We start from the raw sequence: 26,564 nt of genomic DNA, 5'->3' as shown, positions 1-26,564 counted from the left end.
TATCATTTTTACCTAGTTTAATTTTCTGCTAAGGCCTTCTGTGATACAGACTACAAGAAATATACGTTTCAAGAGACAAAGGGAACATTTATCAGAGTCTCCATGTGACTAATGTCTGCTCAGTGGCTTCGGCACAGGGGCAAACACTGCTACACAACCTCTACTTCTGCCCTCCTTGCACCACTGCTTTTCTTGTGGAAGAATGAAAGCATGTAAATGAGTACATACTATTCTTTTCAGCTATCTGAAGGATTTCCCTTGATAAAAATGCATCCTGGACCCATTGCATGAGAGAAGGTAAATGACTCTTAAAGTGAGCAAGAGGGGAAACATCTGTTATGTTTATAAACTAAAAATGTTATTGCTTTCTTTTATTTGACAGTAAATGTAACAGAAAAAAAATGGAGTTAAGAGGAGATCCGGCATCTAAAATCACTAACTAAATAGAGGCTTGCCACTGAGAAAGCAGGTTTAGATTTGAAAAGATTTTTAGATCCTTGTCTCCAAAGGATAACAGACAAGGGACACAAAAAGGAGGTAGCAACTACTTAACTAACTAAAGGAAGCCAGAGTCTTGAGTTCAAATTCTAGTTCTTCCCTGAGTAAGTTTCTCTTTTTATTTGATTCTCTGATAAATGAAGAGGAGAGTGGGACAAGAGTAATTAGGATGTATAATTTACACATATGTGCACTCAGAGACCGCACACACCACCACCACCTGTGCACACTAGAATACCTCCTAGAGTCCACCTTCCAATATTTATCATTGTCATGAATATTCCCAACAATAACTGCTATTAGTGTGACTACATGAAGCTATCAATATTTTAATGTTTTCACTGTACAAAAATGGCAATTTTATATAGGTCAATTGAACGGTCCTCCTACTTAAAGTATGGTTTGTTGTTTTACACACACAGCAAGGCTGTATTGATCCGGGGCAAGTGATTTTACTATGCTGCCCTCAACTTTTTCTATAGTCGTACCTTTCAGGTAACCTTTCCATACAGTCTACGCTGACATGTGATATTTGTCTTGGCTCACAAACGATTCTGAATCCTTACTCTTGCCATTGAAGCCCTGTCCTTTTGGCACAGAGAAGGACAGAAGATGGAAAAAGGAAAAGGAAAGGAAGTGAATTTATAGAATGCTTATATTTCTGTTATGGCTAAGTACTAGTCAACTGACGCTTTCCCCTCTTTTAATAATGAAATTAAACATGAAAAATAGGTATAATATACTAATTTCATCTTAGAAAGAAGAAAAACATAGGGTGATGTAGGTAGATTCCAGCTGAGTTACTGCAAATTTAGTTTAGTGGGAAACAACAGACACTGTGTTCTGATTCATTGCATAGCATATTTCTTCTGTAAGATGGCAGTGGTGACTCTTTCAGGTACACCCTGACCATTATTCACCTCCAGATACAGTGGGGTGGATGGTTTTGCTTAAGCACTCTAGATCAGAAATGATGAATGTTTCCAAAGACTATACAGCATTTAAAATAGTGTCTTATGAAATATGCATACAAAATGAATTCACATTGGCTGCACTAGCTATGTCATGACACATACCTTAAAGCCTTGCAAGCCAGGTAAATTACACAAAACCATGACTCAAGAAAGACTGGTGATGCAACAATTAATTTCAGCAATAGTAAAGGTACTATATTAGGAATATAAACAGAAAACATGAAGTTTTAAAATGCAAAGAACAAATGTAATTGCTATTTTAATGGCGAAAATAATTAACTAATTGTGAAACCCATGCAAGATGACCTAAATGGTTTGGATAAAATGTGACTTGCAAATGAAACCCCGTGACGTAATGGGTGCAGTGTCACAGAAATAGCAGACATCATTGTGTGAACCAAATATAAGTGTAGTTCCTTTCTAAAAACACTGAGGATGGTGTGTGTGTGTGCACATGTGAGTGTGTATGCATATATGAGTGTGGTACATGTGTATGTGGTATGTGTGAGTAGACGTGTGCTGAGGCCAGAGGAGGACACTGGGTATCCTCTGCTCTACTCCTCTGCATTCCTTTAAGGTAGGGTCTCTCAAGAGCCCTGGAGCTAAGCTCCCAGCCAGCAAGCCCCAGCAATCCTCTTGTCTCCATACCCCTTAATATTTGGGTTACAGGTGCATATGTTGTCATGGCCAGCTTTCCACGTGGATGCTGGGGTCAGAACACAGGTCCTCATATTTGTGCAGCTTGCTCTTATCCACTGAGCTATATCCAGCTTCATGACTCTGCAGTGTTTATGAAAATGGGGACAGTGTACTGCGTTCATACCTGTGTTGTGCGGCACTTCCGCAGGGGTGTTAGCTGGAGCATGTGCGCCTGGAGGAATCTGTATCCCACTGTAGCTGCCTGGTGTCAAGTTGCTTGGGTCATATGTTGAAGATGATGATGGCTGAGGTGGCTGAGTGGGCAGAGAGGTTGCGCCAACATCTTCATTTTCTTCAACATCTGCATATAATACACGCACAATGTTGAAACATACATTCTGAAATGGAATTGCTCATCACGCTTATCCACCTTCACTGACGTGACAGAAGGAACCTACACACACAATTCCACCCAATGCAGCTGATAAGTACGCTATTTCTTGAAATCATTGTTACTTTAAAGAATTTTACTTTCTTAAGTTTATGACTAGTAATGAATACCATTTCTCTAGAACAGTATCCACAAAGTCTACACATTCATTGCACATAATATTCCCTTCTTTAAAACAAACTTCAAGTGAAACATAAGGACATTTTTGGCAAATTCAGTCACGTTTGTATTGTTCAAAAGATTGTTTTTTGATACTGTCTTTTACTCAATATCTTCTATGTGCAGGCTATTAAATGTTTATCTATTACTACTGTTCAGAGATTTAAAAAAATTAAAAATGAAATTTCACATTGAGATATCTACACTATAATGGGTAACCAGATATATAAATAAATTTTGAAAAATACACTTTTAAAATAAATTATATCATTAACTGACTCTGAAAACAAACATGAGAAAGTTAAAATTTGATAGTATATGTGAAGAGACAATTAGCCACCTTCAGTAATTATATAATTTAAAATAAAATAAAATTAGAGCTATAAAATTTAAAACACAATATTTTGCTTTAAATTAACTTTTCAAGTAAGTATTTTGTCTGAGTATATACACTTTTAATATAAACTATTTTAAATAAAAAGTAAATCCAATTTACTTACTACCCTGAGATAAGCACTTTCTAAATAATTTTGTGAACCTATTTACTCTTTAAATACACTGACTGAAATTCTTTTCCTCTACCCATACTCTTAACACTGACGTGTGCCATTTTAATGTCTGACAAAACAGGCTTCAAACCAAAACTAATCAGAAGAGATAGAGAATAACATTACATATTCATGAAAGGAAAAACCTACTAGGAGTAAATTACAATTCTAAATGTTTATTCAGTAATCACAAGGGCACCGTATTTTAGAAAAGAAATGCCGAGACTTCTCGAATCACACATAAGACCCACACACACTGACAGTGGTAAACTCTAGTACCCCACTCTCATCAATAGGGAGGCCATGTAGACAAAAGTAAAGAGACAAATGCTAGAGTTAAGCACCATCATAAGTCAATCTACAGACCATTCCACAGCAACACACAGAACATACTTATTTCAGCAGCCCATGGACCTTGTTGCAAGACCAGCCAAACACTAGAACACAAAGCAAGTCTTGACAGATATAGGAAAACTGAAACAACACCCTGCATCCTATGTGGCCACCATGGATTAAAGCTGGATATTATTTTGCATTTATATATACAATTCTATACCAGTGAATTAAAAATAACCTTTCTCAGCAACAATTAAGGCCTTAAGTTGAGGAGTAGGTTCACTAATCTACTTTTTGTCCTATCATCACTATATATTTCTATATTCCCCCCTTTTTTTCAACCTCTATCTCTAAACCTAAGAATGAAAGATAAAGGAAAAGAGAGACATCCCTGAGTCCAAGCTTGTTTTTTCTCTAAATATTTAAAACCAATAATAACATAACCAACTCCCATTGAAAATAAACATCTGTTGCCCAGGAAAGCAATCAAAAAGCTACCCAACTCCTTAAGGGAAATGGTATGTTGTTCTCTTAAGGTTTCTTTCAGTTGATTTGGGATGAATAATACCTTTCTAGGGGCCCAAATGAAATTGGGGAAAATGGTTAAACAAGCTGGGATTAGCATTTGTGGTCCAGTTTCTAAATGTTGAGAAATTCCAGGCTTAATTAGAGTCCTATGTAGGACAGTCTGAAATGCTGGATTGGAACCTTTCTTTGAAGCTGTCCTGTTCTGATGAGGAACAGCAACTGAAGCTACTTCAAAGAAGACGATGAGCATCAAAGAAGCCTCTTAGGGAGATTTCTGGCTTCAAATATGGCAAACAAGCCACTGGGCAAAATGTCCTCATTTTTACTACAGACAGAATTCTGTCTAAAAAAGGGCAAGCTTGCATGCAGGCAGAGTCAAAGGACAAACTCTGCCAAGACAGGGTAAGGAAGTCCTCAATAGTTCCTGCCTCACAAATATGTCTGTCAGATATATTGGGCTAGAAGGCTAAAGATGATGCTCCAACATTATAGAGAGTTTTGGGTGAGTATTAAGGCAACAAACTGTCTCTGTCATCTTCTCATTTGGGAAGCTGCTAACTTGCACTCCCTGTATACTCTGCTAATTAACTTTATTCTTTCTCAAGTCTCTGATAGAGTTGAAGACCAGATAGTTTAGTTTTACAAGGAAGCTTATGTTTAGGGGTTAACATGTTTTTAGGTCTGGATAAATGTTTTAAGTTGATAATGATGAGATATGATACATACTGATTTACATTCAGAATTTTAGACTCACCAAGATAAGAAAGATGTTTTCTTAAAGGCTGTCAAATATAAACAGCCAAAACACTACGAATGTAACATTTACATAATTCTTGATTTTTTTCATAGTTCTTCTTGCTGTAGGTAGTTTATTATATATATTTGTAATAACATAAATGCATATGTAAAAAATAAAAACTATATTTAATGAAAAAAGAAAAATTAAAAAAAGAATAAAGACACATGGAAATAACCCCACCTAGAAAACACAACAAAAAACCCAATGTATTCTGGTTCTTATGGGGTGGGGGTGGAACTGGATGTCAGCAACAAAAGAAATGGCAGAAAGGATACAAAGTCATGGAAACTAAACAACTTACTAGTCAATGAAAACTGGGTCAGGACAGCAATGAAGAAGGAGGAAATCAAAATAGTTTATAGAGTTACATGAAGATGAAAATTCAACTTACCTAAACCTAAGGGAACAATGAAGGCAGTTCTAAAAGGCAAAGTCATAGCACTAAAATATATGTGTGTGTGTATATATATATATCTCCTATGCTCATGGATAAGTAAAATTAATATTGTGAACATGCCCATCCTACCAAATGCAATCTATACATTCAAGAAAATCTTCATTGAAATTCTAACACAATGCTTCAACTTCATACGGCAACACAAACACCTCAGGAAAGCTAAAATAATCCTGAATAATAAATGGACTTCTGGAAGTATCACCACTCCATAATCAAGTTTTATTACAGAGCTATAGTCATAAAAACAGCATGGTATTGGGTGGGGGGAAGACATCAACCAATGGAATTGAACTGAAGAACCAGACATAAGCCCAAACACCTACAGATGCCTGATTTCTGACAAAAATACACACCGGAAAAGAGACAGAATCTTCAACAAATCACTGTTAAAACTAGATAGTCACATTCAGAAAAATGAAGATAGATCCCTATTATCACCCTGTACAAAACTCAACCAATTCCAAATGGATCAAGGACCTCAACATAGGACCAGATAGCTTGAATATGAGAGAAGAGACGGTGAGGAATAGGCTTTAACTCACAGACACTAGAAGGGACTTTCTGAAAAGGATACCTGTAGCACAATTAATAGGTGGGAACTCATGAAGCCAAAAGCCTTCTCTACAGCAAAGGATGCCACCGTCTGCGCAAAGCAGCAGCCCACAGATGAAGGAACTTCAGCAATCAGACAGGGTGAGTCTAATGAGAAAGGGTTACTATCTAGAATATATAAAGGACTTCCAAATATATAAAGGATATATAAAGAACATATAAAGGAAACCCAAATAAAAACTATTTTGAGATTTTATGTTGCCACAGTCGGAATGGCCAAGATTAATAAAACAAATGACAGCAGATGCTGGCAAGGATGCATCAAAAGGGAAACTCTCGGTCATTGCTTGTAGGTCTGCAAATTGGTAAAACCACTAACATAATCTGCACGGAGGTTCCTCAAAAGCTGAGAATCAATCTACCTCAAGATCCAGCTTGGGTATATAACTTACTGTTCCTACAGGGATATTTGTCCATATTTTTAACAGTGAGAAACTGGTAACAAACCAGATGTCCATCAACTGATGAATGGATAGTTAAAATAGGGTAAATTAGCAGAATAGAATTACTGTTTAACTATTAAAAAACATGAGATTATGAAACTTGCAGGTAAATGGATGAAGCTAAAAACAATCATCTTGAGTGAGGTACTCTATATTCAGAAAGATAAACATGGCATGTTTTCCCTCTTATATCAATGCTAGCTTTTAAGTGCTATATATGCATGCTTTAGGTAGGTAGCAAGAGTTTGGTGTGGGGATTTTCCAAGGAGGGATGTAGTGTTATAAAAGAAACAAAGGAGAAACTAGGAGAATTGAATGGGGGTGGGGGGTGGGAGGGAGGGCAGAGTAAAGGAGGGACTATGGGAGGGACAACACTAAAAGCTTTTTGAAAAGCCATATGGAAATCTGGTACTGAGGCAGCTCCCTAAGTTAAATAAGTATAGGAAAATAATTTAAAAAGAATTACCATATAATGTGGGAAACAATGCCATAAGTAGGTATCTTATGCCACCAAGTATCTTGTAGAGTCACTGGCCAATAGGGCCCCTACACATCCCTTGCCCAAATATTATGGGCTACTGCCAATGCTATTTCTATTGCTGAAGATATTCCTTATGTTATTAAACATGGAGGAATCTAGCTGGGGCCAACTATAAGTTTCTCCTCTACTTACTAGCATACATAGTGTTAGAAAGTACTATACATGCTGCCAGAGGAGAAAAAGAATTATCATTATCTTCAAGTGCAAATCCTATGACTTACAATAGCGACCTGACTGCAAAATACACTGCACAAAATAGTGCAACAGTGTTATGCAAATAACTAACCAGTTTTTCAATCTGATTTAAGGCCTAACCCCCATGATATACAATCAATTCCTGACACTGCTAAAGTGGCCAAGAATCTGAGAGTAGACTGGCTCAGAACTGTAAAGCAGCAGTTCTCAACCTGGGGGTCATGACCAAATGACCCCTTTCACAGATTTCATCTAAGACCATCAGAAATAACAAACAAAAAGATATTTACGCTATGATTCTTAACAGCAGAAAAATTACAGTTATAAGGTAGCAACAAAAATAATTTTATGGTTGAGGGTGACCACAACATGAAGAACTGTATTAAAGGGTTGCAGCATTAGGAAGGTTGAGAACCACTGAGCTGGATACTTGTATTATTCTGCTATATATAATGTTCCCTGAGCCATAGATACTCAGCACCATTGTCACATTTGTCCGTGGATGTATGCAACCTTGTATATGGATGCTTATCTCTATACAGAACTGTAACTCAGAGCTAATGGGAAGGACCCCACTCACATCTACAGGTTACTAAAATGAGTTAAAAGAAGTACTTATTTCATTAGTGTAAATTTATTTCCTAGATGGGCACAGATCAGAAGTGTGCCAAAGAAGGTTTCACAACACCCGACTTCCTTCTTTCTTCTCCCCCAACTTTTTTCTTGAAGTTTTGTCTGGCTACATACCCCTGTCTGTTTGTGTGCTCGAGAAATCTTTCAGCCTAGCTTGCCCATGTCCTAGAATTATAGGCATAAGCTTCCATACCCAGGGGCACAGAAAGTTTCTACAAAACATTAAAAAAGCAGATAATTGGCAACCTATTTAAACCAAGAACTAATGTATTTACTATCTGAATTTTGGTGGGATCTAGGAAGATGAGTATATGGAAATACTGTAAGTTTTGGAGCCTCCCTTGCCAATAAGCACATAAAATTATCACAGTACTAATACAATATTCATGGGGTTTGGAGACACTTCTAGGTCAATGTGAGTGGACAGACATTCCTATGCAGGGATGAAATCTGGGCAGATATAGGAAACAGGCAAGCCACTCGGCTGACCTGGACAGATAGCACATGGAAACTTTTACTCTTCGATGTCCCTAAGTTCCTGCTTTATAATTATTATAGATTAAAAAATTGTTAGTACCTTGGAAAACTTTGAAATCTTCTGAAAATAAGATTCTACTGAAACATTTCTACCTAGGATTCAAAAACACATACCGTTATCTTCCTCTATTCCAACAGGGCCTGCTTGAGGAGTCTCTCCATTCTTTAAACAGTTATGAATGTATGTTGCCTTCCACCTTGCGTACTTTCTGTGTTTCACATTCTAAAAGAAAGTAAATTTGTAGCACCATTAGACCATGGTAAAATAAAAAGGAGAAGCATGTAACTCAGGCTCAGCTAAATTTTTGAGATGAAATCTCTATTTGTGTGGTGCAGTTCTGAGAGTCTGACCAGCTCTATAGTCTAGCGTGGATTCTTCAGGAGTCAGGGCCTGGCAGACTCCATGAGAAGGTATTTTCACTGGAGCACATTATAGACAAAGTCCACAAGGGAAGTGTATGGATGTCTTGTCAGCAAAATTTCTAACTCCTGGGTCCTGAGAGAAATAGGTTAAATGGAATTTTAAGCTAAAATAGAAAACAAAGCAAAAATAGACAACTTGTTTCTGTAAAGATATATACAAATTCATGAAAATAAAAATAAAACTTAGATGATAAAAATGATATTGCTGTGAATTTTAATGTCTAAGTTATCATATATTACCTAAGTTCAGAAGGAGGGCAAGCAGGATCTCATTATGTTGTCTAAAGAGGAACTAAAAACACCACTCACTAAGGAGCCTGAAACTCTTTCCTGTTTCAGCCCCAAAGACTGGTTCCCATTAAGGCCCTATAACTACCACCATCACCGCCACCGCCACCGCCGCCGCCACCACCACCACCACCACCACCACCAGGTTTGACTGAACCTGGTTTCATTTCTTTAACAAAATTTTTAAAACAATTGTCCATGTTCATGGCTTTACTGTTCAGCTCACTGGTGTGTGTGCCTGCATTATTTCTTTTCTGTTCACTTGTGTCACAAATGAAGTCAGACAATTTGAAAAACCCACTCCTTTAGTAGCAAGGGTCTGTAACCCATCAGAGGGGCTTCTCTGGATAATGTCACCAGTAGCCTACTACTCTTGGGCAAGTCCAGTGGACATGTTCAGCCTTCCCTTGTCAAATCTGACACCAGTATAGTAAAACCTAGGCCATTTCTGTCTGCTAAGCCTTTAGGGACATTTTGTGACAATCTTTTTCTCCTACCTCAGTTTTTGCTACCTACGCCCCACTCAACCTTCAAAGAGTCAGAAGACTCCTATTCTAGCAGAGACTGCAAGCTAGTGGAACAGTCAGTGTGACTCATATAGGACTTTAAAACATCACCTGTTTCCCAGAGTAACAGTAATTTTACAGAAATCCATTATTTCTAACGTTTTTAAGAAATGGAGGCCTTGAAACACTGGGATTACCGTTATTTGGCAGTGTGTTTAAGCTGGGTGCCATTTCCTTCAGAAGAAGTACACTCACATAGATTCAATAATACAGTGTCTCTCCCCTGTTCTCACACCGTCCTTTCCTTGAATTCCCAGGTTCACACATATTTAGCATTTATTATCAGGTACAATTTACTCCCTCAAAGTAGTCTGTCTTTCATCTTTATAATACTCATGAAATTCCTACAAATATCATGACAGTCATCCAGCTTGTTTCTGTCTGTCTCCATACTGATTTATATGGCTTCTGTCATCTTTATTAACCTTAAATGTATATAACTAGTCTGAATTTGTTTGTGGCAAATATCTGATGATGAGTATTTCCACTTGGAAGTCACATATACAAGTAAATTAATCTGCCCCCCATTTTTTTTTTTAATTCTTCCCAGCCTCTCCTCCTCCTAGTTTACTTCATTCACTGAAGAAAGAAATCTGTGGGCATCATGTTTAGCAATCCTATCTTATCTTTGACTACTTCCATGTAACTCACCAAGAATTCAGTTGATTTTTTAAAAATATAATGCTCTCCACCTTCATATTTCAATTTAGTATTTCCCTAGTCCCCAATTTGTCTATTTTTAACGTATCCTCCCATATACTTTCCTCTTCCAATGCACAGATCAATCTTCTAAAACATAAACCTGCTCCTATCAATCTTTTCAGTGGCGTCCCCATGCACTTGGGCTATAAAAGTCTTTCTTACTTGGTTCATAACTGCCTGGGCTCCTTGACCTTTCTATCTGCCTCACTCTATCATATAGCTTTCTGGATAGTTTCTATCTTTAAACATAGCTAGGCCAACATATGCTGCTATCTCTCGCTTTTCTACTTGTTCTCACAAGGTACATTTATTTACCTCCACTCATTCCTTAGGTGGTATGTCAGATATTAATGCTCACAAAGGTTTCCCTGACCTATCGAATCTAAAACTAGTATGTATTCTGTTTCTCTAATATTTGCCACAATTTATAATTACTTATCTATGCTCATAAAATACTTCCTCATCTATAAACACACTCATGACACCCCAGGCAGTCTACCCTTTCTGTCCTCTGCACCACATGGCTGGCTTTGTTCTAGCACATTCTACTTCTTAACATCATCTCCTGTCAGATGAACTGATTCTAGCAGAAATTATCTTGTTTTCCAATAATGTAGTAGAGTTGATTGGCTATGTATGCAGTAGTCAGTTAGGAAGTTCAACTGAATCAATTATACAGTTATATATATTAGTTATATAGGACAATTTGAAATTTCCTAAGTTTGGCTGTTGAACATTTTTAGAGGTGGGGTGGTGGACTTTGAAACAGGGTATCATTCCAAAGCCTAGGCCAGCTGGGACTCACTGTACAGTCTAAGCTGGTCTTAAATTTGTGGCAATTCTTTTGCCTCAGCTTCCCAAGTGCTAGAATTACTGCATGAGCTACCATACGAGACTAGCAGTTTCTGACCTATAGAAATATCATCAGCATATGGTTTGCTCTTTTTCCCCCCTTCTCTTTCACTGTCTGTCTGAACTCAATCTGCTATGGGTAGGAAGATTATGAGTGAGTAGGATAAGAAATCCAAAACAAGACTTAAAGTTTCAGCCAATAATATTTTATCACCCTCCAGGTTATAAACCACTTATATACTTTCTTATTTGGTCCTCACAGACCAAGTTATATTTTATTTCATCTAAGATGCTGAGACATTATGGGACCAGGTAAACAAAAGCACATTTTGGTCTGACATTCAAGGACTTCTGCATTTATGACTCTGCTTCAGTCTCATCCGTGTCATTTCCTGTAATCTAGAAGAGGCAATGTTTCCTCATGCTATTCTATATTTCCTACCATGGTCACCTTGTGGTCAAATCTCTCTTCTTCAAGGCTCAGCTCAAATATTTACTCCCAAATAGCCTCCCAGGCTTGCAGGAAGTTAATAATTACTTGTCATTTTCTCAAGGCAGACACTATGTTAACTGCGGAGGAAGACAGGATAAAAGGGGACAGCACAAACATTATATATAGTCCAACATGAAGACCAGTAGTTATTGCCATGTGTAAATGTGAGCCCTTTCATCAAAGCTCTACTGTTAGCTTCTGCTATAGAGGGAAACCACATACTTTACCATCAAGAAATAAGAAAAAAAGGCCTGAGTTCTACAATATCCTTGGTGGGTATGTTTTCAGTGGCCTAAAAGATCTCCACAAGGTCCTACCACTCACCTGCATTGGATCTGAGGAAATAAGCATTTAAAACCAGAATATTTGGAGATGTTATTCAAACCATAGCAGTTATATATTACTTCTTTGTCCCTTTCCCTTAAGCTTGATTAATTTCATTATTACAGAGCTATCAGTTGTTACGATATTTTAATAATAAAGCCAGGCACACTATTTAGAAATGGTTTGGTAAGCTACAATAATCATGATACAATTTATAATTCAGAGGGAAATATGTGAGCCCTGGGGAAATGACTTTAGAAGATAAATCACTTAAAATGTATTTGGATATGTCCACAGTAAAGAGAGGCTACTTCTGTAAACAAATGAACTGCATCTTTACATAAGCTAACCATCTGCAGATTCAGTGGAACAGCTGTGCTGTGACTAAGATTCACTCCTAGTTTCATATTGTGAGACGTTTAAGCCATCTTGATTACCTTTACTAAGTAAGTAAAGTTTTGAGAAAATATTAGTTTTAGCTAAAGGGCTTATTTTTATAAACATATGAAAAATTACCCATAGCACATAAAGGAAAAATTTTGTGTTTGTCCCCTATTTTCCAAAACCCTGACATGAATAATATATAGCAGACATTTCTGACAGTTTATACACATCTGAATACTGTTGTAGTAAAATAAAACACTTGATGATGCACAGTATTTTACAGGATAATAAGATGTCAATATCTGAAAAACCCATTTACTCCTTTTGGCTAATCAAGATGTCCTTTCTGGGAAACAGGAATTACTAAAGGAGCTTTTACTTTTGTCCCTGGCCTCAAGTTCCTGTTTTGTAGCTGAACTGATGAAAATCACTGACAATGGCAAATTTCAGCTACTAGGGTCAGCAGCGGATGTGAAGGTTTCCACTGAATTCTCAATTCACTAACTGTATTAGCCCTCTGTGACTGGACTGGTAGGAAAGCACAAAGCCAGAGAAGGTGCTCTCAAACTACGTGCACACAGGAATGAAAAGAAATTTAACTACATACAAAATCCAAGTTTGTACCAAACCTGCAAACTTGGAAAAGCCAATATATTGTGTTTCTGGCACACAGGACTTCACTTTGGAGACAGCTCGAATGACTTGCCTTTAGCTCTTCCTCCATGACCTTTTGTCTTGAACTGACCTAGATCCAACATTGCAAATGTCCTCATTGCCCACGTTAACTGCTCTTTGTCAAGGTCAGGTATTTCCAAACGCATCTGTGCTCATCCTACACTAGATGACATTATCTGCACCCTGCGACCCAGTTGTATCACTCCCATTGCTTTAAGCTCTATGTGTATTTGTTTTACTGGTTTTTCAGGTCTCCTAATTTTCTTTTTACCTTGATGACATTGCAATCAGTGCCTTTTATTGTCTCCTTTTTGTTATGCAAGGCCTGGACTGCCACTAACTAGTTCTTAGATACCTTTTCTTCCCCATCTAACTCCATTCTTTGATTCTTCTATCCAGCATGGTGGTTAGAATAAGAATGGACCCCATGACTCACGCTACCATGTTTAGTCCCCAGCTGAAGAGGTGTTGAAGGGATTAGATGTGCCTTAGTTGGAAGAGGTTTGTAGCTCAGAGTAGCTCTGAGGTCTCAAAAGCCCAGGCCAGGCCCAGTCTTGCACGTTTTTTGTGCCCTTTGGTTGTCTGTGGATCTTGATACTCTGAGCTGCTGCTCCAGCACCATGCCTGTCTGCTTCTAGCCATGATAATAATGGATTACCTTACTCTGAAACTTTGAGTAAGCCCCTATTTAAATGCTTTTATAAATAAGAGTTGCCTTGATCATGATGGCTTTAAAGATGACATACAGCAAAGTCCCAAATTTACATCTTCTCTCCAGACCTCTTATATGCCCCTCAATACTAATCCTTCTACTCAACACTGCACTTGTAGAGAGCCTTCTTCACATGCCAATGCCCTCTCCTGAATCCTTCATCTAGTTTTATTACTTCCAAGCAATATATGAGGGGCAGTCACATTTAAAAATCTAGTAAAAAGTGAGAAACTTTTGGAAAATTCTTTTTCTTTTCTTCCAGACAGGGTTTCTTTGTGCAGTACTGGCTGCCTTGGACTCATTCTGTAGACCAGGCTGGGTTGGAACTCACAGAGATCCTCCTGCCTCTTCCTCCCAAGTGCCACCACTGCCTGGCTGGAAATTTTTCTTTTTATTATGGAATATTTTCATATTAGAAGAAAGAAGTTCCTTGTAGCTCTAAATTAATAAACTTATAACGATCTCATAGACCTCAGAATTGTAATTCAACTGACAACAGGCCACCACTATACACTAATAGAGTCTTAATGTTCAGCTCCATTGTCTGAATGGCCTCACTAAAGCTTGTTCCTTCCCAGGGTAATTGTGCTCTTTCATAATATTTGCTGTTTTTCTGAGGTACTAAACTTAAACTGTGTTGGCCTGGAATTCATGACCTTTATCTCCTGAGTGTTGAGGTTACTGTATGTGCTATCATATGTGCACCAACATCCTTAGCAGCTAGCTGCTCAAGGCCACGCTCTCAGCCATGCTCCTATCATCCATCAGCACTATGACAGAAGCACATGCAGAATGTGGAGGACCTGACAGCTAGAGGACTGCCATGACCTCCACTGCAAACTTTGTTCTAGGTGAGCAGTGTCTCTAATATGGATTACCCAATGTCTGCTTTTCCTGTTCAGTCCTAGTCTACTACACTGAAAACAGTGACGCCAGGAGCAATGAAATGTAGTAAGAAATACTTAAGAAACTAGTAATAAAATTGTTATAATAGAGCCAGAGAGCAAAATTTTACTATAAAAATAATTAAAATTTAATCCACATATTTGGATTATCTACTCTATTATCAGAACACTGGATATTAGATAAGATTTCCAAAGAAATTACGAATGTTAACTATTTAATAATATGGTTTCATTAAATTTACAATAAAGTTTTAATAACAGTATACATCATACATAGATATGTTACATCTAGGCAAGATACATATTCCATATAGCTTATAATCATTCTCCAACTGTTTAAGATATTATGTCTCCCTATGTTTTTCTTTTTCTCAGATGGAAGACAATCTCATATATAACAGATATCAAGACCAGGGATATTTACACACAACAGTATTGTCTGGTCCACAGCTTGTCAACTATGTCAGCAATGTCCTCTGGAGTTATTTCTCTCCAAGGCAGAGATCTAATCTAAGAAGCATGCATTATTTAGTCATATTTAGTAACCATGCCCATTTAATTTCAATCTATAAAGGCTTTTTTCCTGACATAAAAAAATGCTATCAGTTATAAAATGTCTACTGGTTAGATCTGTTGGATGTTTCTTCATGTTTGGTTTACATTGCATACTTTGAGCAGCACTGCCACACATTACTTAATATTGAACTGGATACTGGGATGCTGGCTTGTTCCAACACTATGGATGCAGGTTGCATAATCTGTTAAAGTAGTCCATGCTTTTCCCTTATGAATTTACTGTTTCTCTCTTTGAAGCTATTAAGTTATCTGAGGGGAGATACTTAACAGAATATAACACCATAAAGAGCTTTCTCTGTTTGTCCATCACTTATTAGTTTTATTATATTTTTTATATATTTATATGCATTATTGCATATTTATATATTATTTCATTTATTATATTGTATTTCAACACTATGGACTCACTGATTTATAAACATTGGTTATTGTCCATAGTTATCAAACTTGCACTGATTAATTACTTTTGGAGAGAGGGTCTCAACAAGCTTAAGCAGGCATCCAACTTATAATCTTTCTATCTAAACTTCCAAACTATAGAATCAAAGGTGCACACCACCATGTCCAGTGGAAGATGTTCTTTATATAGACAGTGGGACCCTTTCAAGGAGGCTGCTGGGTCTCTCAATTATGACCACATCTGGAACAAGAAGGTTTAACCTAATGCAGAACTTTCCTGACCTAAATTACGATTCATTCATTTGTATGAAAGCACTGGTTCCTGTCAGAGAAGACTGGTATTCAGAATCCAATCAGGTACTCAGGATGTTCTGTTACTGGTGCTTTACTGCTGTTAGACTTTCTTGGAATAGAGAAATACACTACACTGTATGTGTTTTACACGTTCTAAGTAGGTATTCACAAAAACATGGCAATTATATATATGACATAATACACACACACACACACACACACACACACATATGCATAAATGTATATATGTAAGCCAATGTACTCAGAAGCATGAATTAAATCCTCTACTTCAACACAGTATACTTCTCTCTCTCTTCTTGTGCTTAACTTCTCCCACTGAGAAACCCGCTTCCCCCTGTATTACCCACTTTGTCAGTCCCAGAGTAAGCTGCTTTATAATTGCCAACTTACCCCAGATAAGCCTGTAAGTAGTTCAATAGTGAAAGTTTTGCAGTGAGATTGACATATAATTTGAGATGCATAAATGCTAAGCATATAAATTACAGTTCTGATAAATAAATGTCAGTGTAAATCTTATTCCTCTCAATATACATAATTTCTAACTATTCAAAACTTTTTACAGCCCTTTCCAGATCCATTTCCCTTGCTTTCCTAAAAGAACTTTTTTTTTTTTTAAATTAATTTTTCTTTTCTTTTTTTTTTCTTTTCTTTTTTTTTTTATTACATTTTTATTAATTTATACATATTACATCTCAGTTGTTAGCCCATCCCATGTATCCTCCCATCCCTCCCTTCCTCCCATCCTAAAAGAACTTTAAATGTACTTTTCACTTATTAGAATGAACTTGTCTGTAGCTATACATCATATACAAGCAAAAATGTATGATACACCGTTTGATTCTTATGTTGATCAGCATTTCTACACAATTTCTCTACATTCTAGGCTGCATTAGCTGTCAATTCTGTGTCACACTGAATAACACCACAATTTTGTTTATCAATTGCTCAGATGGAGATATCTGGATTGTTTCAAGAGTTTGGCTATTATGGATAAGTTTCCAAAGAGCAAGCTCTTTTTCTAGGCAGATGTTTTTATTTCTCTTGGGTAAGTATCAGAAAAGGAACTGCTGGGCAAAAAGGTGGGCGTATGTTTACTATTATAAAACCTGCCAATTTTTTCCACTAAGTAGTTATAACACCTAACATTTCCACCAAGCAAATCTGAAAGGTCTGGTTTTTCTTCATTCTAAACATTCCAGGGGCCGGTCTTTGTTTGGTGAATTTTAGTGATTGTTAAAGCTACTGTTTGTTTTTTTAATCAGTGAGTGACATTTTTAAATCTCCAACAATAATTATAAAATTTTAAACATTTCATATAATTGGAAAATACTGTTATTGGGCATACAGGAATTTGTAATTGTCCCAGTTTCTTCATGAACTGACTGACCCTGACTACTATGAAATGTCTCATGTCACCATCAGCAATGTGTTCTTACAGCTTACTTTGCTTATTACTGTTACTTGGCTCTTTGCCACTTAGTATCTGACAAGAATGTTCTTCTTTTTAACATTTTCACTTTAGAAAGTGCACTACCTGCTGAACTGCTTCTCCTGCCTGTATCTTCATCCTTTTCAAGTGAATACTGCTAGCAAAAGAATTCTGGTGAACAATTTCTTTATTTCTGCTTTTCTGTTTTTTTCCCCCATTCTTTTTCTCTAATCACCTGTATTTACAATTACATTACTTTCTATCCTCAGTCTCTCTGTCTCTTTCTCTTTTCCCTTTCCCTTCCCCTCTCTCTCTCTCCTTTTTTTTTTCTCTCTCTTCTCCCTACCTCTCCCCAATCAAGTATTTTTCAAGGTATTGTGATCCTGTGTGTAAAGTGTTGCTTCATATGATTTTCAAAATGTAGCTAGAGAAAATTTACCCTTTTTGCTTCTGTTACACGTCAGACAGACATGTTGGTCTGAATAAATAATGCACTCAGGAAACTGATAAAAAGCAGCATGTCTTGGCTTCAGCTATGAGACAGTAGAACTTGTTTACTTACTTCATCTGTAAGTTCGCCAAACACTGTTATGACATCGATTAAGAGGCTCGCCGTGTAGAAGGACTTGATCATGTTTCTGGAAGAGAAACAGTGTTCTAATTTAAACTAAAAACAAGCAAGCAAAGAAACACTGAAATGTAGTCATGTACCTGTAAGGAAAAAAGAAAGTCTGAACACAGTGAAATTAATCTTTGAAATAAAATCTATACCAAGAACATAAATGGAAGCCAATTGCTAATATTACCAGAAAAAAACCTAACATTCATACTATAAGTAAATGCTGCAAGGTTTTATTGTAGGGTTTTGTTTTGTTTCTGTATTCTTCCTTTCAGCAATGTCAAGTACTGCCTGGATCTATATCAAAGCATGATGCATTTCTATGATTTTAAGCAGTATAATAATGACTAATCAATCGTCTAAGTTGGCTAGTAGAGTACTCTTTCTTGTTTTGTTGTTGTCCCGTGTTTTTTGAAGCAGAGTCTCACAATGCAGCTTCTGTTGGCATTGGATTTTTGATGACCCCCCCCATATCAAAACAGTTATGTGCCACCACACCTAGGTAGGCTGGTATGTTTTTAAAATTGACATCATCAGGACAAATTTGTTTTGCCTATTTTTACTAAACGTAAAGAATGGCTTAATTCGGATACGTTTACTGAGAAATGTGTTTGACATAAGTAGTTCCTGAAGTTATTTTCTTCAAATAGAAAGGCCAACATTTTTAACTTAAAAAAAAAAAGTCACTGTGGATTTACAATTCCAAAATAAATAAACCATTACTCAGGTGGTCAGAAAGTATTCAACCGAAAACTTGGTTATTCTGGCAAGAAGCTAGCCAAAGTAATAAAAGAGTTTTTATTTTCCTGTCCTTACTCACTTGTGAAATCGTCCAGCTCTATCTTCATTGTCTGCGTACAAGAACATTTTCAAAGCATAATTTTCCAAATGGGCACAACCAACTATTTCTTGAGTAATAGCTTCATTATCCCCCAACTGTTTCTTAAGCTAGAATAAAAGAAGACATACAGCTCATGATTTTGTATTTTCAGATGGGTCTGCTTAAACACAAGTCATTCTCATAACTACTTTACGTACATTACATTCATTTCAATAAAAGCTGTATCAGCAAATCTTATAAAAATGGTTTACTCCAGCCTCCTTGTTCAAACAAAAGGAGTCTCTCACAGGGATGAAGATGTAGAGTACAACTGAGCTCTAAAGGTGGCAGCCACCAAAAATAAAAGACAACATTGCCAAGTATCCCAGTGAAGAATCAAACCCTGCTAAACATTAGCAAGTCACTAACAACTACCCTAAAATGGAAGTAGAAACTTCTCAAGCACATAATTTAAAATTTAACTTTGAACCATTCAGTTTGCATCAAATATAGAAAAATAAGACTAGAGGCATTACTATGTCCTAAAATAGTACCTTCAGAACAGTGTGTAAAGGAGAGCTCACACCAAACTAGGAGAGGTATAAAGTGACAAACTCATTACCAGATTATTTTAAACTTAGACACATACAGCCCAAGTCAACTTACAACCACATAGAGTCTCAATTTGCATATCCCTCCACTACATATAAAGCAATCTGAAATACATAAAACCCAAAACAGCTCCTGTTTTTCTTGTCTAGGACTATTATATTGGATTAAATTATTTGCAGGAACATATTATGTAGGCAACCATATTCTTAAATGTTTTTCTATTAGAGACTGACTGAAAAGGTGGCTTCTTGTTCTTGCAGAGTACATGGGTTCAGTTTCCAGCACCCACATAGTGGCTTACAGCAATCTGTCACTCATGTTCTAGGGGAGCTGATGCCCTCTTCTGGCCTAGGCAGTTACTGCACACTTGTGGAGCATTAACATGTATGTGGGCAAACGGACTTGCATACGTGCATGCATACACATACACATGACTTCAAGATTGCCTACAAAGTCAGCAAAAGCAAAACTACTAAAATAAAAATAGAATAATTTAAAGTTTAGACGAGATATATGTGATGTTAGAATTTAAGGTAATTTTGGCTAATCTTATTCTGCATTACAGCAGAAAAATACCCAAATGCCCATATAATACAATTTACTGTGTTTAAGCTGCAAATTGATTGGCAAAAACAGACTTAGTCCTAAAAAACTGGTGAAAACATGGCATGTCACCTTGTTTTCAGTAAGCAAAAGTATCTGATAAAGTCCTGACATATTTGAATGCTTTAAAGTATAATGCAAACACTGTATCATAGAGGTATGCATTCATGTGAACGAACTTACCTGGCTAGTCATTTAAAGTCTTAATGAGTCCCTACATAAATGTGATTTATATGTGTTACAAAGAAGTGAGTGCGCCTTTTCCTGAAGCTTCTAGCTGTTGTTACTCATGGGAAAAAGACACATCTACATAAATGTCTGGGAAGGTGGAATTTTACAAATTCACCGCTATGCGTGAGAGTCATCTCCCATCTTCCTCAGCAGCATCTCTGCAATAGCACTCTAATTCACTTCACGTCCATGGAAGCAGCATTAGAATCCAGAGAAGAGTGACAGCAGGGTACAGAGGACACTATTCTATGACTGCTAATAAGTTTTACTTTGGACCGGCCCTCTCATCTAAATAGCAGCTTTGGAATAATAAAGAAAAGCAATAAAGACATTAAAAGGTTCTGGGTTAACATAAACTATTTAATTTTAGTATGTATAACTTTTGTTTCCTTAAGCCAAATTGTGCAAGCAATCCAATTTTTAAAATACCTAAATAGACAGAAAGTGAAGTATACAGCTGTCAAAGGAACTCTTGGAGTGGATGCATAACTGTGTCTTTGTTTTTGCCTTTCTTAAGAGATAAACTTGGCGGTCTGCTTTGCTTTCTGTTGCTGTGATAAAAACTATTACCAAAAGCAAGTTGAGGAAAGGAAAGAGTGTATTTGGCTTAAACTTCCACTTCATAACCCCTTATTAAAGGAAGTCAGGGCATGAACTGAAGGCAAAACCTAGAGCAGAAACTATGCTAATGGCTGCTCTTTGGCTCTCTTCTATAGCTTTTTTCTATAGCTCACACCCACTTGCCTGAGGATGGTACCACCCACAGTGGGCTGAGATCTCCTGCACCAATCAAGCCAATTCTTCAGACACGCCCACAGGCCAATGTGATAAAGTAATTCAGTTGAACTTCCCTCTTTCCAGGGACTTAATTGTGACAGCAGGGCACAGGAGTCACTGAGAGAACTCTGATTACTAAGACTATTAATGGTTGGTATTACATTCTTTGTTCAATGACACCTAATCCAAGCAACTCAACTTTCCTTTACTTGGCCTACACAATAACCTGTGGAAGGAAAAGAATAAGCAATCGGCACCACCTTTTTCATGATTCCTTTCACTAAATATAAATAGTCCTTTTTATTCCAGTAAGAGCTATCTAGGAATTATTCAATCACCAATCCACATGATTATGTGAAGGAAGGCAAGACAGGCCTCACTACTTATGAAAGGATGACCAGAGAGCCGTCTATACTAATGTCTATACAGCAGTAACTGAGCCTACTTTAGACTTGAAACTCCCCTGGATATAGTGTGGGTTTTTCAGACTCCTCATTTTTCTCCAGGTATAATGAGTTAGCTAAGTGTTGCTAGGGCAGAACTGGAATGACAGAAATACACGCACAAACATACAAAACACGGTGCCACATAAAACAACCAGACAGTAAGTCAGTCATTAGTGTTTAACTTACAGCTTCTAACTGATCCATTAGCTTTGATAAAAATTTACGGCACTCAGGAGTTTTACTATCAATCTTCATTCCGGTCTGCATAGCATATAAACGACCTACACAGGAAAGAAAAACATGTTGGGTTTAAATTTCTATACTTAGAAAAAGCCCCATCGAGTATCATTTCATTAGGCCCACGGCTAAGGGATTTCCAACATCCATTCGTGAGGATACGCTCAATTTGTTAGGATCTAACCGACAGCATGCACACCTGAAGCTGGGGTACATACAGCTTTATCTCTGGTAGCATGTATGAGTTCACAGCTTTCTGATTAATCTTAGCTGCTCTATCAGTTGATATTCTTGTTTCTCCATGACATCTATCTCACTGTCCTTGTGTCTCGCTTCCACAGTTGCTTTTGAGGTAAAGAATGCTGATTGGACTGGACATCATGAGTGTGTTCTTACTGCAGGTGGTTTTTTTTTTTTTTTTTTTGCCCCTGAGGCTTAAGAGCCTTTACATCATATCCTGAGTAGAAAAATACCTTGGTATTCTGCTAAGCATGTAAGCTAAGGAATCACCATTCGTGTTTCCACCAACTAGTTTGTGAACTGTCTTATTCTTCACAACTTAGCAGCTGCGTACAGCCCCTCCTACATCCCCTTTCTACAACACACAGCAAGACTGGGAATACTGGTCATTCTTCCAAACAAGACAAGGCTTCACATTCTTGAGTATTCTTGTCTCGCTATTGAAACACGCCACCAACACTGCTTTCTTGGCTTTGCCTTTGGTCTGGCTTCCTGGATTTTTGAAGCACCATCTCATGAGATGAGAAGCAGCTGATCTTATATACACTTTTTCTTTTAAGTCACTGAATATTTAGAATATTTTTGTCTAGTAAAAAAATCAGAATTTGTATACATTTAAAGATCAGATTTCTTATGGATTTTTATTTATAAAAAACATAAAAATCTCACCTAAAAACACAAGAGAGGCATCATGATAACATATTTTTATAAGTAAGGTCTTTTTTTGCCATCATGTTAATGACAAATCAAAACACTAGGTAGGCCCTGCGGTGTCAAAAGCATAAACAATTTAACTGGTGAGCCAAAGCATTAAAAGACAAGACAAGACAAAATGAAATATAATCCCATGTAGAGTGCTTGCCAACAGAGTCAAGAGTGAAGCTCTGCTAAGACAGGGTAAGCAAGTACTCAATAGTCCTGGCCTCACAATATCTGTCAGATCTATTGGGCCAGAAGGCTGAAGAAGATGCTCCAACCTTATAGAGTGATTTGGGTGACTGTTCAGGCACTTCCTGTCTACTCAGATAATTAATTTTATTTCTTCTCAAGTCTCTCATGGGGTTAAATACCAGATAGTTTAGTTTTTACAATTAAGCTTAGTTGTTTTGGGGTTAAGATGTTTTTAGGTCTAGATAGATGTTCTAAGTTGATAGAGATAAGATATAAAAGATAATGATTTACATTCAGAGTTTTAGACTCACTAAGATAGGTTCGAAGGTTCTGGGCTAACGTAAGTTATTTAATTTTAGTATGTATAACTTTTGTGTCCTTAAGCCAACTTGTGTAAGCAATCCAATTTTAAAAATACCTAAAGAGACAAATACATATAGCCAAAACACTATGAATGTAACATTTATATAATTCCTGATTGTTTTATGGTTCTTCTTCCTGTATGCAGTTTACTATGTATGTGTATATATATGTATGTGTGTGTATATGTGTGTGTGTAATAACATAAATGTATATGAAAAACAAAGAAACAAACAAACCCAAAATGCAAAGAGGTTGGCAATACTCAGAAAAAAAAAAGTGCTGGCCAAATTAGTGGTGCTGATAGACAACTTGGGCTGGAATGGTGCCAACAGAGGATTGAGATGAAGTTTATAGGGTGAATTGTTTCAGTCCTTGCAATGTACTCTTTCTTTCAATAAATAAACCTCTTAAAAAAAAACTAATAAAAGCACATGAGATATGGGTAAAACTGAAGACATCTTGAACAGACACCCCATTTCAACAGTTTCCAATGTGGAGAACTAGAAATGTTTATGGTGACGACTTTACAGGATCAACATCTACACAACATCTTTAATTCCCTCGTCTGCAAATGGCAGCACTACTGTTTCACAGAGTCTATGGGTTCTTCTAGCAAATGCACATTGGGGAAATTCTCTAAGTTCACAGTTAGAGCTCCTAGTGCACATATTTACAAGTTGCGGGGGTTAGAGGAAAACAAGAGGTAGCATTTCCTAGTGCCAGTTTCATTTTGAGAGATACTTCAAGGTGTGCTTTAACACCAAGTACCACCATATAGTTACTTCTATAATATATGCAGGTACCTGTATTTGAGCCCACAAAAGCTAATATTAAATGTAAAATCATATCAATCTAGGGATTGAAAAGTAGCATCTTGGTGAGTTTCCTGATGAATAAAATGGCATTACATATTTCCTAGATATCTTGGTTATTCTACTTTATAACATTAAGACTGCTACCAAAATTAAAATCTTGTACAAAACTGGATCTCTTTGTAAGAAGCAGGATTGAAGAACTATCCTATCATTTTTCGTTCTCTTTGGGCGGCTGTGGAAGAAGAGGTAGGGATTAAAACCAGGATGCCATGTTAGGTGAACACAATACCAACAAGTGACAATCCTGGTCTACAGTTCTCTACTTGAGGTTAGATGAACATACGTTTTCTCATCCATAGATCCAACAGAATACATTTCTTTCTTGTCTCCCACATGCCCAAATCAGCCATATTCTTCAGGAATTTGTTCAGGGTATCATGCAGGACAACTACACTCGTCTTCATCCACTCTCACCCCTATTACAGTGCGGTTGGACATCCTTGTCAAACCACTTCTACTTCTTTGTACTTGGCCCAGTTTGCTTCTATTTTTGTCAGTTCTTTTGTATTTGAACTTGAATTCTGACCACTTCTTTGATGAGCTGTCAATGTCTTCTTAGAGGATTTGGGGATACTTCTTAAAATTCCATCACATAAGGTCTTCAGATAGAAATATGTTAGCTACAAATACTGTGGGCACTCTTTAAGTTACTTAGTTTGTGACATTTTCCCACCAAATAGACCTAGCTAATGGAGTTTCAGAGCAAGCAAGCAACACACCACAAATGTCACATATAGTTCAAGGTGAATACTAGAGCTGAGACTGCTGGCAAACTGTTATGATTATAAATATAATCATTAGCCTCAAATAAACTTAGTATTTACTGTCCAAAAATGCAAAATTTTATTTTAAACATACTTCATCTCTTTAGAACAAGCATATATCTACAACTATGCAAAAATTAGCACATATTAATTAGCTGACCACTATGGACATTCTAGTCAGTATAATATAATAATGTGAAGCAAGATTATACTGAAAGCTTGATTTCTGTATGTCTTTTCATTTCTTCTCAGCACAGTAATGGACAGTGGACATTACCTTAGGTCTAACATCCAAGGAGAAGAGTTAGCTACTTAGTAGACCTGCTTGGGGGGCACGGCTACTCAGCATAGTTAAAAGCCCAGGTAGAGAAGGAGTGCAGTTGATTGCTAGACTTGTCTTCTACAACAGCCCTGGGACAACTATTAAGCAGACATATGGAAAATTAAACCAGTATCTTCTTGCTACCATAAGTAATTGACTGCCACGTGAAAGATTCCGGCTCTTTATTAAATTTATTTAGCCTCTGTTGCTTACAATATAGAGAGAAATACGTAGCTATCTTCTCTAAAGCAAAGATAAAATTGTTCATACTTTAGTGTAGCCATGATCACTAGCACTGACATTCTTATTCTTCAGGAATACTTGAAATACAGTGTAATAATGTTTATGGTATTGACTTAAGCTTTATCCTCTTCTGAACTTAAGAATTAGATCCTCTCAGACTCCTACTTGATATTTCTGTATTAGTTATGTGGCTTACAATTTGAAGTTTGAAAAATATAAAGATGATATTTCCAATACTGGTAAAAATAAGACCTTGATTTCCTTACGAAAATTACAAAATATATTTTGCCATGTGGATGGAAAAAGGGTCACTTTCATACAGAGCTGTTTGAAATGTGCAATTTACTGTAGAAATAGGAATGTAATGACTTAATGTGCAACAGAAAAAACATTTACTAAGGTAGAACAAATGCATGTGTTGCCTACAGGAATACTGAAGCTGGGATTTCTTTCAGGAGTGGAATGGATACTCTTTAATTTTTTTCTGAGATAATTACACTATTTCCCCACTTCCACATATACCTCCACTCCCACTCTTTTTAAAATTCATGCTCTTTTTGTTTGCTTTTATGAATAAATGAGTAATGAGGTATGTTTGCAAAAGGATTAAGTACTTTCCAAACCAACTTTAATTTAATGTGAGCCATTTGGGAGACAAACATTCACTAATCATGAAACTATGCATTATTCAAAGTTCCACACACTTTGAACATAAATATTCTAACAGACCTTGCTTATCCAAGAGAAATGTAATTCTAACATGACATAAATACAAAATTATATATATATATCCATACATACGGATATATATACACACTATATATAGTTTTTATAGTAGGTATTATTTTACTACTTTCCAAAGTAAAACTGTAAATAACAATTCTTTCTCCTACCAATACAAACAGTTTGGCCACAAATAATGTCAAAACAAAACAACAAACAAGGAAGGCAGAATAATAAATAAATGTCTACTAAAGGGTATACATTCATCCTTCATCAAATAAGCAGTTTGGAGCTTTATGATACAACTACTTTAATAAAGTTACACTTAGTTCCTACTAAAGGATGAAATAAAAATTGATCTACGAATTAGTGTATCTAGGCTTTTAATATCTATACAATCAGCCA

General features: G+C 36.7%; 1 protein-coding gene across 1 annotated transcript in view; it reads right to left on the bottom strand.

Annotated features, from left to right (window-relative positions):
* The window catches only part of VTA1 (vesicle trafficking 1), a 53,360-nt gene that overhangs the window by 10,225 nt on the left and 16,571 nt on the right, over positions 1-26,564 (bottom strand). Inside the window, exons 2-6 of the mRNA XM_084776102.1 lie at positions 21,688-21,782; positions 18,833-18,960; positions 17,956-18,031; positions 8,465-8,573; positions 2,296-2,472 (exon numbers count right to left, since the gene is read on the bottom strand). Coding sequence (XP_084632228.1) covers positions 2,296-2,472; positions 8,465-8,573; positions 17,956-18,031; positions 18,833-18,960; positions 21,688-21,782 — 585 coding nt within the window. The remainder of the gene's footprint in view (positions 1-2,295; positions 2,473-8,464; positions 8,574-17,955; positions 18,032-18,832; positions 18,961-21,687; positions 21,783-26,564) is intronic.

Source organism: Acomys minous (assembly GCF_964271855.1).
Source record: "Acomys minous genome assembly, chromosome: 3".
Taxonomy (NCBI): Eukaryota; Metazoa; Chordata; class Mammalia; order Rodentia; family Muridae; genus Acomys; species Acomys minous.
Note: the sequence above shows the minus strand (reverse complement) of the source record. Positions and strands in the feature narration are given on the sequence as shown.